Source organism: Frieseomelitta varia, unplaced genomic scaffold (assembly GCF_011392965.1).
Source record: "Frieseomelitta varia isolate USP_RPSP 00005682 unplaced genomic scaffold, Fvar_1.2 scaffold_244, whole genome shotgun sequence".
NCBI lineage: Eukaryota > Metazoa > Arthropoda > Insecta > Hymenoptera > Apidae > Frieseomelitta > Frieseomelitta varia.
The window spans coordinates 178743-191343 of NW_025109973.1; the positions used below are offsets into that span (position 1 = coordinate 178743).

General features: G+C 27.5%; 5 protein-coding genes across 5 annotated transcripts; 4 read left to right on the plus strand and 1 right to left on the minus strand.

The window, feature by feature from the left end:
- Positions 1-15: 15 nt before the first annotated feature.
- On the minus strand, positions 16-1853 carry LOC122528022 (deubiquitinase OTUD6B). Its single transcript, XM_043652696.1, has 4 exons — positions 1697-1853; positions 1082-1496; positions 763-982; positions 16-683 (listed from the first exon to the last, which is right to left on the minus strand). The coding sequence occupies exons 1-4, from the start codon at positions 1764-1766 to the stop codon at positions 498-500; spliced, it is 891 nt and encodes a 296-aa protein (XP_043508631.1). The 5' UTR covers positions 1767-1853; the 3' UTR covers positions 16-497.
- Positions 1854-2192: 339 nt separating this feature from the next.
- On the plus strand, positions 2193-7347 carry LOC122528024 (mediator of RNA polymerase II transcription subunit 15). Its single transcript, XM_043652698.1, has 12 exons — positions 2193-2459; positions 2654-2741; positions 2903-2954; positions 3037-3231; positions 5269-5528; positions 5605-5763; positions 5835-5953; positions 6012-6091; positions 6168-6329; positions 6409-6694; positions 6772-6874; positions 6941-7347. Exons 1-12 carry the CDS (start codon positions 2398-2400, stop codon positions 7268-7270), a joined length of 1896 nt encoding a protein of 631 aa, XP_043508633.1. The 5' UTR covers positions 2193-2397; the 3' UTR covers positions 7271-7347.
- On the plus strand, positions 3631-4910 carry LOC122528026. Its single transcript, XM_043652700.1, has one exon. It carries the CDS (start codon positions 3947-3949, stop codon positions 4841-4843), a length of 897 nt encoding a protein of 298 aa, XP_043508635.1. The 5' UTR covers positions 3631-3946; the 3' UTR covers positions 4844-4910.
- A 311-nt stretch (positions 7348-7658) lies between the features above and the next one.
- Positions 7659-9509, plus strand: LOC122528025 (GDP-fucose protein O-fucosyltransferase 1). Its single transcript, XM_043652699.1, has 6 exons — positions 7659-7972; positions 8063-8178; positions 8244-8367; positions 8429-8793; positions 8874-9110; positions 9182-9509. The coding sequence occupies exons 1-6, from the start codon at positions 7870-7872 to the stop codon at positions 9383-9385; spliced, it is 1149 nt and encodes a 382-aa protein (XP_043508634.1). The 5' UTR covers positions 7659-7869; the 3' UTR covers positions 9386-9509.
- A 791-nt stretch (positions 9510-10300) lies between these two features.
- LOC122528042 (dynactin subunit 2) lies at positions 10301-12502 on the plus strand. The gene is made up of 9 exons (XM_043652729.1): positions 10301-10546; positions 10682-10753; positions 10824-10957; positions 11024-11135; positions 11241-11392; positions 11462-11708; positions 11795-11971; positions 12082-12184; positions 12266-12502. Exons 1-9 carry the CDS (start codon positions 10511-10513, stop codon positions 12442-12444), a joined length of 1212 nt encoding a protein of 403 aa, XP_043508664.1. The 5' UTR covers positions 10301-10510; the 3' UTR covers positions 12445-12502.
- The last annotated feature ends 99 nt before the right edge of the window (positions 12503-12601 follow it).

The window sequence follows — 12601 nt, forward strand, 5'->3', positions numbered from 1 at the left end:
CACACAATCTTAATATTTCTATTGCAATAATATCGCCTTAACATTTATTTAATTTTCATCATAAATTAAATTTTTGTTACAAAAAACATAAATTATGTTTAAATAGGTATTTACATTAAAACTTGGGAGCAAGCAAGCACTGAACAGTAATATGTACTTGCAATTTGCTGGCAGCTTCTTTATATTGTCAAATATTTAAGTAATAAATAAATAAAATTTTTATAATAGTGCAATAATCATTTACAAAAAAACTATAAAGGAAGACCTATTAACTTTTGTTATCTTAGATTACACTTATTACTTAACAAAAGTTACAGACTTTTAAGTATATGTTAGTTAAAGTTGCCAGAGAAACGTTGAATTATTAATTTAAAATTGATATGTTTCCTGGACACTTATACTGTGGCAGCTTTTTATGTATTTTACGGTAAAAAGTATTACGAAACATGCGTAGCTTCTCTTTTATAGATATTAGCCAGATATAAGATCCATCTCTATCAGCTTTCTTCTTCTTGAACATATTTTGTAACAGAATTATAATGAGCACCTAATTCATACATATGACGATGATAAGTCAATATCATTTTTTTATCATTATTATAATTATCACCAATAATATATGGTGCACCTGATGCCTGAATGACTTCTATTGGACATTTCAATACATGCGAAAGAACCTGTAGCTATTTGAAACAAAAATAATTTTAGAAATACATTTTTCAAAACAGCATATATATATTTCTTTAATTTATTTTAACTTACCTCAATAGCTCCACCCCAGGCACTTGTATCTGCCACATCATCACAATATTTCTCATATTGTTCTGGTGAGAGAAGATCGTCAGAATCTGGATTAGAAATAAATGGTAAAAATTCATTCATGTTTTCTCTCAAATATACAGCAGTTTTTGTTCTAAGTTCATGAAAATTCAATGGAGTTTCTCCTATAATTTTTAGCTGATGTGCAACAGCATTATATAAACTGTAAAAATTAATATGGTAATAGCATAAATAAAATAAAAAAATATATAATTAATAGCTATTAATAAATTTCTCTAAACAGTGTAAACAAATAATTTACCAATGACCATCACTTGGGATCTCATATATCATTAAACCACGGTCACAGAGTATTTTTTTAATAGTTTGCAATTCTATATTTCTTTTTCCAAAAACATTTAATGCCTCTTGCTCTATAATTCTCTGATTGCGTTCCTTTTCTGCAATTGCTTTCTTGTCTCTTCTTTTCTGTGCTTTTGAAATTCTATGTATTGGCTGCTCATATTGTTTGTTATTTTTTGTGCTTTTATCATTGCTATTTTCTGCATCTTCATTTTCCACATTATTAATATTAAGATGCGAAACTTTCCATGTTATTAACTCTTCTTCTTGCTTTTTATCTAAAGTCTCTTCTAAGCGATTAATTTCCTCAGTCACTTCTTTTTTCTTTTTCTTATCACCTTTACAAATTGACTTTTTTAGCGTTTGTATTTGTGCTAAAATTTGAAATATAATAATTAAATAATTGTATATTTTAAAAAGTATCTATAAAATATAATATTAAATAATTACAATGTAATAAAATACCATTAATAAAACATTTCATATAAACACGATACTACAAATCATTTTATGTTAAAAAACGTATGATCGAGAAAAAAATATTTTGTAAACTAAAATTAAATTATCTTATCACCTTGCAATTCTCTCCGTTCCTTTTTATGTTTTTGTGTCAATTCTTCTTCGGTTAATTCTAATTCTGCCATTTTTTAAATTTAGGGGTTATTTAAAAACTATACTATTTTAAGGTTAAGGGGTAAAGTGCCGACATGATAATAATGTATAATAGCATTTTCATGAATCAATTTCTGCTTTTGATATGATATCTTGTATTTTCAACTTAAAGTAAATATTTGAAAAATTATTTAATATTTAATCTGTTTATCTTCTTTTTAAATTTGTAAATTTATTGTTAAATAAAAAATTAATTATTTTAAAATTTAACATTCAGTAGTTAATTAAAATTAAACAATTTATAATTTATAATTTTTCTTGATAATTTTATAAATTTTTTAAAATATTAAATTAAATATATTAGTTAAACAATAATTATTTACATACAGTAATAAAGTCACTAGTCATTGTTTTCATGAAAACATGATTAAGCCATTTATTAATACCTTTAGGTTCTTAGGGTGAATACTGATATAATACAGGAGATTAACAGTACTCAGTATATTTGTTGGAAATAGAAAGAATGGAGCGTGGAGTATAAAAAAGTGTATATGTAGATTTAAAGGTGTTTCAAAATTCGAAAAATAGACTTTTACGTTAGCTATTGTGGTAAAAGAAAGTTTTAATTGCTTAGATTGTTGATTTAATTATTAAACATTAAAAATGGCAACAGATGAAAATTCTTGGAGAACACAAAGTTTTCGACAAAGTGTAATTGCAAAAATGTAAGTAAATTAATGTCAAAAAATTAAAATTTGAATATTACTTGTAATATATTTTTATTTTATTTTAATATTATTTTAATAGTGTATATTATCAAGAAATAAAAATATTTAATATTTTTGTAAAGAAAAAAATATATATATATTTGAATAAATAAAATGCATATTCTTATATTTGTTAAATATTTTTGACACAGAGATGAAGCTGTACAAATGTCTGGAATGCCCACTGCCAAAAACAGTATTGAAATGGAAAATCATGTTTTTCAGAAAGCAAAAACTAAGGTATATTGTTATTCTTTTCATTGTTAATTATTACTTTTAGATTATCTTTGTAAGCAATAAATAATGCAAATATTTAGAATAGCAGATATATGAATACATTATTCTTATTAGAAATAAAATTATTATCTATTTTTATTAATAACAAATACATTTATTTGCAGGAAGAGTATCTAGGTTTTGTGGCTAGACTAATTTTACATGTCAGAGAATTAAGTAATACAGATTTTAATAAATCAACTTATATAATATTTACAATATGATTAAATTATATTTATAATATATATTGTTCTTTTAGATTCGAAAAAAGGAACAGGAGGTAATGCACCAGGTACAGCTGGTGCTGGAAATCAAGGGATGCCTGATCCAATTGGAGCACTACAAACGTTAGCACGTCAGGGAACTGGAAACAATCAGATGATGAATATAAATGGACCAGGATCTAATCCTCAAGGAATAATTCCACAACCGCCAACAAATACTGCTACTAACTGTATGTAAAAATATACATTTTTAAGAAAATGAAAATTTATTAAATGAGCATTCATATTTGATGAGCAAAAATAATAAATTCTTTATTAAAATAAAAATATGGAAACTATATTTTGTTACATGAAACACACGTGTATATATGGAATCATTTATTTGATTTTGATATTTTCATGTTGTTGTTATTGTTATTAGTTTATTATTAGTTATTGTTATTATTCATAGGAAAGAATGTTTCATATGAAAAGGAAATAATTTTTCATGTTATTTTTTCATGAGTGGATGCATAAAATACAAAGGTCTTTTTTTAAAAGTGAAATTATACACTTTTTAATATGTCAATTGATACAGTATTATAAATCAAAACATTCAATCATAATATATTATGTGTATTAATTATATTACATTAAAAAATTAAGTCTTTTTTTAAATATTTAATATATTTTATTTAAATCCTGCATAAGAGATAAGTGGGACTTAAAATTTTTCAAAATTAGTGGAGAGAATATAAGATGTGTATTTGAAAACCTTCATTGCAATCAAAAGAATTTTGTTCTTTAATAAAATCATACTAGTGATGTGAATTCTGAGTAATTTGTAGATAAAACATCATAAATTAATGATTTTGTCTGTATTTTTCTTTCATTAATAAAAAACAAGAAACATAACCTAATTACAAGCATTTCACACAATATTTAAATCATTGTTCTTCAAATTATATGACAAAATATCAAAGAAAAATGTCAAAATTAACTAATATGTATTACTCACAATATGAAAGCTCTATAGAAAGTGAAGCTGCTTATGATTCTGACAACTCAGATACATATGAAATATTAATAAGGTCTCCATCTCATGCTAAATTCTATAAATATATTGAATATAGAAATGCTGAAACATTTTTACATGAGTCTTGGAAATCTAAAATACATGAACAAGCAAATGCAAAAAAAATTGCAAAAAATATCAAAGAACAATGTGGCATGGTAATTAATTTAGCAGATAACCGTGTATGTTACATTTATAAACCTATTGTTGATGAAACTCATTTACCAGGCATCAAATTTAAAATAACATTTATTTATGTTAAACTATTGCGCAAATGGTATATTAGTTTAGGGCGTAGTCGTTTACCTGATATAATAACGCTTGATAACAAATTAAAAAATGGTACTCATGATCCTATTGGTCCAAAAATTCTGAAACTGATATGTAAAATAAAAAGGATTTTGGACATTTTTATACAAAAATTGGAATATGTATGTAAAATGGTTGACCATATGAAAGGAGCTTATAAAGACATAAGAGTTCAATTAAATAAATCTTTAACCAACATTAAAATAATGCTATGTGAAAAAGCTTGGCCAAAAGATGTAAAAAAATCAAGTGCAGAAGATATAATTATTCTAGACATAATGCTAGGTGACAATTTTGAAACTGATGAACTTTCATATGAGTATATGCATAAAAGAGATATATCAGCAGAACAAAAAAGAATGTATATATTTGAATTAGAAAAAAAGATAAAAATATTTTTTTATCTCCCTTTAATGGAAGCATTTGGAATATTTATGAACGAGAAAAATTTTTCTAACAATGAAGTATCATCATCTTAATCATTTAAAATTAATCATATAAGTACATAAAATATATTAATATCTTTGTATCAAGTTTATATTTGAACATACCTACTTAAGTTATGATCTTTTGTGAATTTATTTTTAGTTATATATATATTCAATAAAACATTATATTTATGTTAAAATAAAATATGTGAATTAAAACAATATATACATTTGAAAAAATTGTAAAAAGTAGTATCATTTTATTCTTTTTTCCACATATAATTCATTAGGCAAAATTTTATTTTATTTAGTTAACACATAAATATTTAACTAAATAAAGATTTACTTAGTTGAAAATGTTAAGTGAAAATTAATTTACATGAGAAATAGGCCCTTAAATTTCAATAAAAAATAAAAAATACACATTCAAACTCATATAACAATTATTTAATACCTTATAATATTAATTGCTTTAGTGTTACAAAGTTTAAATCAACGGCCTGGACAAGCTATGACTATGCAAAGTATGCAAAGTAAAATATCAGGAATGGGTATGATGTCTGCTCAAACCAATGGTCCAATGAATCATATGGGTCCAATTCAAACCATGCAAACTAATTCAATGTTAACACAAATGAATTCAATGGGACAAGGAAATATGCCTCAACAAATGAATCAAATGGTTCCTAATCAAATGGCACAAATTACTACAGGTCAAATGCAGCAAAATATGCAAGTATGTATTTATTCCAAGAAAATATATATTCTTTTTATAATAAGTAAAAATATAGATGATAAATTATATATTTCAGACTCAAATGCAGAACCAATTATCTAATCAAATAGGCAATCAAATTAGTGGATCTATAAGTGGAATTCAAACAAATATGCCACAGCAAATGAATCAGATTGCTCCAGGGCAATTAGGTCCTGGTCAAATGCAGCAACAATTAAGTCATATACAAAGAAAGGTATATAAATAATAAAATAATATATAAATGCCATTATTTTAAAACTTTTATTGACATTATGTTGTTTCTAGCAAGGAGAAATAATAAATGCTGGTTTCCCAGGTCCTCGAAATGTCACACCTAATCAATTTCTAGGTCAGAGTCCATCACCATCTGCTCCAAGTCCTGCTGGTTTAGGTGCACCATCAAGGTTAGATATAATAGCAAAATTTTTTTTATATAAAATTAAAATTGTATATCTTTTATAGCAATCAAATGGTCGCATCACCAGCACTAGTTCCTTCACCTAGTTCACAACATATGATGGCAGGACCACAACGATCTGTTGGTATGTTAAAATTGTTTTTAATATAAAAATCATTAATATGGATTAAGATAAAAATTTAAAAATTATATTAAATTAGGCATGGCTCCATCTCCTAGCAGTTCGTTGAACACTCCTGGCGGAGTAGGTGCCACTCCAAGCCCTCAACAAGAAGATCAAGCATATAGAGATAAAGTTAGACAATTAAGTAAATATGTAGAACCTCTACGAAGAATGATTGCTAAAATGGGAAATGAAGGAAGTAAGTGATTTTAATGTCATTAATTTCAACTAGTGTTCTTGTATGTATATAAAGATTTATTTAATTTTTTATTTTACAGATGTTGACAAACTGAGCAAAATGAAGAAACTTTTAGAAATTTTATCAAATCCTAGCAAACGAATGCCTTTAGATACATTATTAAAATGTGAAGTAGTTCTTGAAAAATTAGATTTTAAACGAAGCGATGCAAGTGTTGGACCTCCAATCACGACTTTAAAAGAACACCATTTCTTCAGTCCACTTCTAGAAGCCGTAAGCACTCATCTACAAAGTCCAGTTGTAAATCATACATTACAACGTACTTTTGGACCGTGTCTGGAAGCTTTATTTGGCCCGGAGATAAAGTAAGAAATAGTTAATTTGCAGATGATTGTGTTATAAAACAGGATCAAATCTAAGAAGATATTATTTCTGTGACTAGAAATTTACCACCGCCATTGAAGAAACAAAAAATAGAGGAATCTCCTAGTGAAATACCGGACGTATTACAAGGAGAAATAGCTCGATTAGATCAAAGATTTAAGGTAATTCATTTTGGTTTCATAATTTTGTGAAATTTTTGTTTTTAATGTTAAACATTTGTGTTATAGGTCAGTCTTGACCCAGCACAACAAACTGGATCAAAATGTATTCAATTAATATGCTGGTTAGATGATCGTCATCTTCCATGCGTGCCTCCTGTATCAGTAACTGTTCCTGCAGATTATCCATTAACACCACCACGTTGTGTCATGGCACCGCATGAATATGCTACAACATTTCTTTGTGCGGTTCAGAAAGCTTTGAACGCACGTATAACGAAACTTCCTCGGCGTTTTTCTGTATCTCAATTATTAGATACTTGGGAAATGAGTGTAAGACAGGCAAGCGCACCCGCGCAAATTCCCATTAATTCTAATACTGTATTATTGGATTTATAGTGTGTTTTTGTAACATTTTATAACTATTAGATTAATATCCTGAATATAAGATAAATTAAATATTCTTGATTTTTAAATATTTCTCCATTTTTCCCTTATTACATTTTTAGTGAGCAAGCAAAGATCACAAATCTTGCAGAAAAGCAGTTTTTAATATTTAAACTTAAAGTGCAGTGTAAGATTTATAAATTTTTATAAGATTTTGATTTGTGAGAGTTAAAAATATATATGAAATATACTTGATCTCATTGTACTTCTAAATATGCATCATGATTTATAAAATATTTATAAATTTTTGAATAATTAATCATTGTATGTAACGTTGCAATAATAAAAAAATCCTAAAGCACGCATATGATTAATTTTAAATTTTATTTAAAAGATAATTTATCACGTGAGAGAACACAATAAATTTTGGGGGAAAATGCAAAATGTCCCTATTCTATTTTCATCACTTGCCTTTGAAAACATTTCTATGTAGATAGTAACCGATGCACGTATCCATAGTAATGTATAAAACCGAGATAATTTAGATTAAGTCGTGTATTCTTTATTATATTTGTAATTAAATAAAATAAATTAAAGAAAAGTCAATTATTATGTTTAGTATTATTTTTATTCTGCTAACTAGATTTTATAGCACATATTGTGAAGACTTTGATATTGATACCAATGGATATATTGTTTACTGTCCTTGTATGGGTAATTTTTAAAAATTTTTACATATAATTATATAAATATTTTAAAATGAGTTAATTTATTAAAATCATTGATTTTATTAATTTCTTTTAGGACGATTTGGAAATCAAGCGGATCACTTTTTAGGTGCTTTAGGATTTGCGAAAGCACTAAATCGTACTCTAATTATACCACCATGGGTTGAATATAGAACCGGAGAAACTAAATCTGTTTGTATACAATGAGATTAATCTTTTATAAAATATGAACAGTTTATCATTTGTTATTTTTGCAGATACAAGTTCCGTTTGATACGTATTTTAATGTTTCGAAAATTCAGAGCTATCATAAAGCATTATTAATGGAGGATTTTATGCAAGACATTGCACCAAGAGTATGGCAACCTAAGGAAAGAGTATGTAAGTTTTGGATGTCAAGTTTAAAAACAAAACATTTCTTTGAAACATTGTTCTTCTCTAGCATTTTGCTACTCTGCGCGTGGTAAAGGAGATTCATGCAATGCTAAAGATGGAAATCCATTTGGCCCATTTTGGGATACGTATAACATAGATTTTGTAAAATCAGAATTTTATGGTCCTCTTCACTATGATGTTTATCATACAGATATGGCAATGCAATGGAAAAAACAGTATCCTGCATTACATTGGCCAGTGTTAGCATTTACAGGTGCCCCTGCTAGTTTTCCTGTACAATTGGAAAATAAAAGGTTGCAAAAATATGTTGAATGGAATACAGACATGTTTAATAAAGCAGTAACATTTATAAAACAAAAATTACCAAGAGGAGCATTCGTAGGAATTCATTTGCGCAATGGAATTGATTGGGCATGTATTTAGATCTTTTCGAGATCTTCAAATTGTTTACTTTGATGTAGTACAAATTTTAATTTTTAATTTTTCGACAGGTTCGTGCTTGTGAATTTATATCGAGCACACCAAATCTTTTCGCTGCTCCACAATGCCTTGGGTATCGGAACGAACGTGGAAAAGCAACTTCTGCTATGTGTCTACCATCTTTTGATTTGGTAATACGTCATCTAAAACGAGTTATTCGCAATGGTAATGACATCAAATCGGTATTCGTAGCATCCGACAATAACTATATGATCGAAGAACTTACTAAAGCCTTAGCACGAATGAAAGTAAGAAAGATATAAATATATAAAATATGAATATTAAGAGAAGTTTCACAAACGCTCAATACGTGTTACAGGTTCCAGTTTTTAAACAGGATTCACCCGCATCACCTCATTTAGATTTAGCTATTCTTGGAAGAGCAAATTATTTCATAGGAAATTGTATATCTTCTTTCTCAGCTTTTGTAGCAAGAGAAAGAGAAATCAAAGGATATCCCACATTTTTTTGGGGCTTCCCGTCGGAGAGGTCATCATCCTCAATTACACATGAAGAGTTGTAACGAGATAATCGTTTGATTATAGCTCGTCTCTTTCACTTACATAATGAAACACTAGATGTATTTAAATTATTACAATTCATTTAAATTATTCTAAAACTTCGCATAATCCAGTTTTCATACATTTTATACTATTTTCTATTATACTTTACAAGAAAAGCACCGTATAAAATTAAAATTTTTTGAACTACATAAAATATTGCATTTCATTAAAGTTAAATCTTTCTAATATTCTAATGATTCATAAATCTCTTCTATACAAAAATTTTTATTTTACAGTTTCATAATTTATTAATTTTTATGTAATCTCTTGAAAGATCATCCAAAAAATTATTATGTAGAGACGCAATTTGATTGGAAAGGGCACAGATGCCGATACTGCATACAATCTTTCTACTAATCTATTTGCTACCTGTCGCGCGGTACCTCTGCATCATCCTCATCGCATGGTTCCAAATATTATTTCATAGACTAGCTGTAATTTGCAAAATTAAACAAATAATTCAATTTATTAAACAGAATTTGAAAATCTTCATACATGCATATCATAAGTCAAATAAAATATAAAATCCTTTTAATTATTTTTCTTTTCTTTTTTTTTACAAATGAAAATTAATCAATTCATGAGCTTCAGTATCGCTACCTTTGTCATAGACTAGTGCGCTTCTTGTTTATCGATGGTGTTGCCATCTAAGCAACTCTTAATTTCTATTGGAATTAAAAAGTTAAGTGGAAAAAATCCGATAGATGTCAGCACATTGTTTTTCCCTAGATAGTTCCAGTTTTCTCTAATAGATAGCAATACCACTTTTGTTTAGAAATTCCTCGATAAGGAACACTAGTGTGCGATAAAAATATATGTCATATAGTAGACAAGGAGCACAGTATTGTGCAACAAGGATGTGCTATAATGATTAGTTTCATCGTTTCATCGCTACGTGGTATCAGCGTTCAAGTGAGGTCTACCCTGTCCTTAATGCTTATGTACAATCAACGATAATATATCGAGTTAAAATCTTAATGCTTTACACTGATATTTTGTTATTAATTACTATTAAAAGAAAGGACTTCTCGTATTTCGAGAAATAACTAAAGAACTGCAGAATCTTTCTAATTTGATCACGAAATATGGCTGATCCTAAGTATGCCGATTTACCTGGAATCGTAAGTAATTCATATTCCACGATAGAATTATGTCAGTGCGGTTTTGTTATTAAACATCGTAGAAATTGAATCTGAGTGTAAAATAGAATGAAAATTCGTGCCATATAATTTTGTACATTTTTGATGTGTCTGTAGGCGTATGATCAAGTTGACGTTTATGAGACTACCGATTTGCCAGAGTCGGAACAGTTTCAACTTTACCCCGAGGTATAATATTAAAAGTCACTTACAATAATTAGTATCACTTTATTTAAATGTTTATTCCTTTTTTTTTTAGGATGAGACAGATTCTATAGAGAAATTGCATATTAGTGCCACTGAGGCGTTTAATAAATTTAAAAGTAAACATCTCCTCAATAAAGAAGTTGACTTTTCTGATCGGGTATCACTCAAACCAAGAACTGGCTATAAGTAAGTTAATTTAAACGAGAAAGTGTAAAATACGTGATGCCTATTGAATATATATTAAAATTTTAGATTTGGAGATTGGGAATTACCTGGAGAAGGAGAGAAAGAAACTCCCATTCAAAAGTACCAACGCTTACAATGTGAGACTAAAGAATTGTATGAAGAAATAAATGAACTAAAGGTATCAGTATTTTTATTAAAGATATTTTAAATTTGCCTCACGATGCACCATATTGTTTAAAACACAGATGTAAAATGTATTTTATCATATCCATTTGTTACATAGGAAAAGTCAAAAGAGGAAGAAATGAAATCTGTTGCTGATATAATTTCTCAAATACAACTCTTAGAAAAGCAATTAGATTCCTTGAAATTGGAAGAATGTCTTGGAGCTGATCTCATTGCTGATCTCTCGGACCCGCAAGGCACAAGAATGAAGTAAGTTCACTTGTGTTGCAAGAAAGTGTTTAAAATGAAACATGTTTCTTTTGCTAATGAATATTTTAGACAACTGATATCGCAAATAGAAGCGTTCAAACAGACTAGTATTCTCACATCTGAAACTGATTCAAAGGCACAGAATGTAAAAGATGATAAAACAGCAGAACCTGGTGTACTCAAGTATCAGATGATGTATCTTCCAGAAAAAGCAAGAATGCAGGAAGCAGCGAGGATTGCATTACTTGAACAAAGGCTTTGTAATTTAGAAAGTGTGATTGGAACAACAAGTGATAAGCTTTCCAAATTTTCACAGGTATGTAACTTTCACAGCATATAATTATAATACTTAATCGCATTTCAATCATATGTGTACAAGTAATATATTCTTTTTTTTTATAGAATCTTAAAGGTCAAGGTGTAATGGAAGCTCTCCAAGAATTAGGAGCAAAAGCTGCATTATTAGATACATACCAACTAGATATAATTGAAAGCCGATTAGCTACATTAATTCATAGAATGGATAATATTGCACAAAAAAAGGCTACATTAACATTAGATTCAGAACAAGAACAAAAAGTATATATTTTCTTGCAAATATTTAAATATGAATTTATTTATAAAAATTCAACATTAAGAACTGAAAACAACTAAAGAACTATTTGATCTAAATTAAATTTCGATTTTAGATTTCCGAAATGTATGATATTATGAAACAGACGGAAACTATGACACAAATTTTACCACAAACAGTGAATCGAATGTTGGCTTTAAATACTATTCACCAACAAGGTATGTATATATTTTATGAATATATTCATAAAATTTTGGACGTTTCCCTTTTAACAAATATACTTTTTTGATGTGTTTTAGCTGCTACATTCAACAAATCTCTAACACGTTTAGAAGAATTACAATCACAAATAACATCTGATCTAGAGAGTAACAAATCTCTTTTAAAAGGAGTACAAGAGAGCTTTGCATCAAACTTAGAAATTATAAGAAACAACATAGAATCGTTAGATGAACGTATTAAAAAGCTTAATAAGTGATAATTTAAGAATATGGTTGAAATTTTCGATACAGATTATGATAATTCAATTTGTTTAATATATATTTATTAAATTATATATTATTTACTAATATTCCCTAAATATATTTTTAACTTATTCATGATTTAATGTACCTTATCATGTATTATTTTTAAAA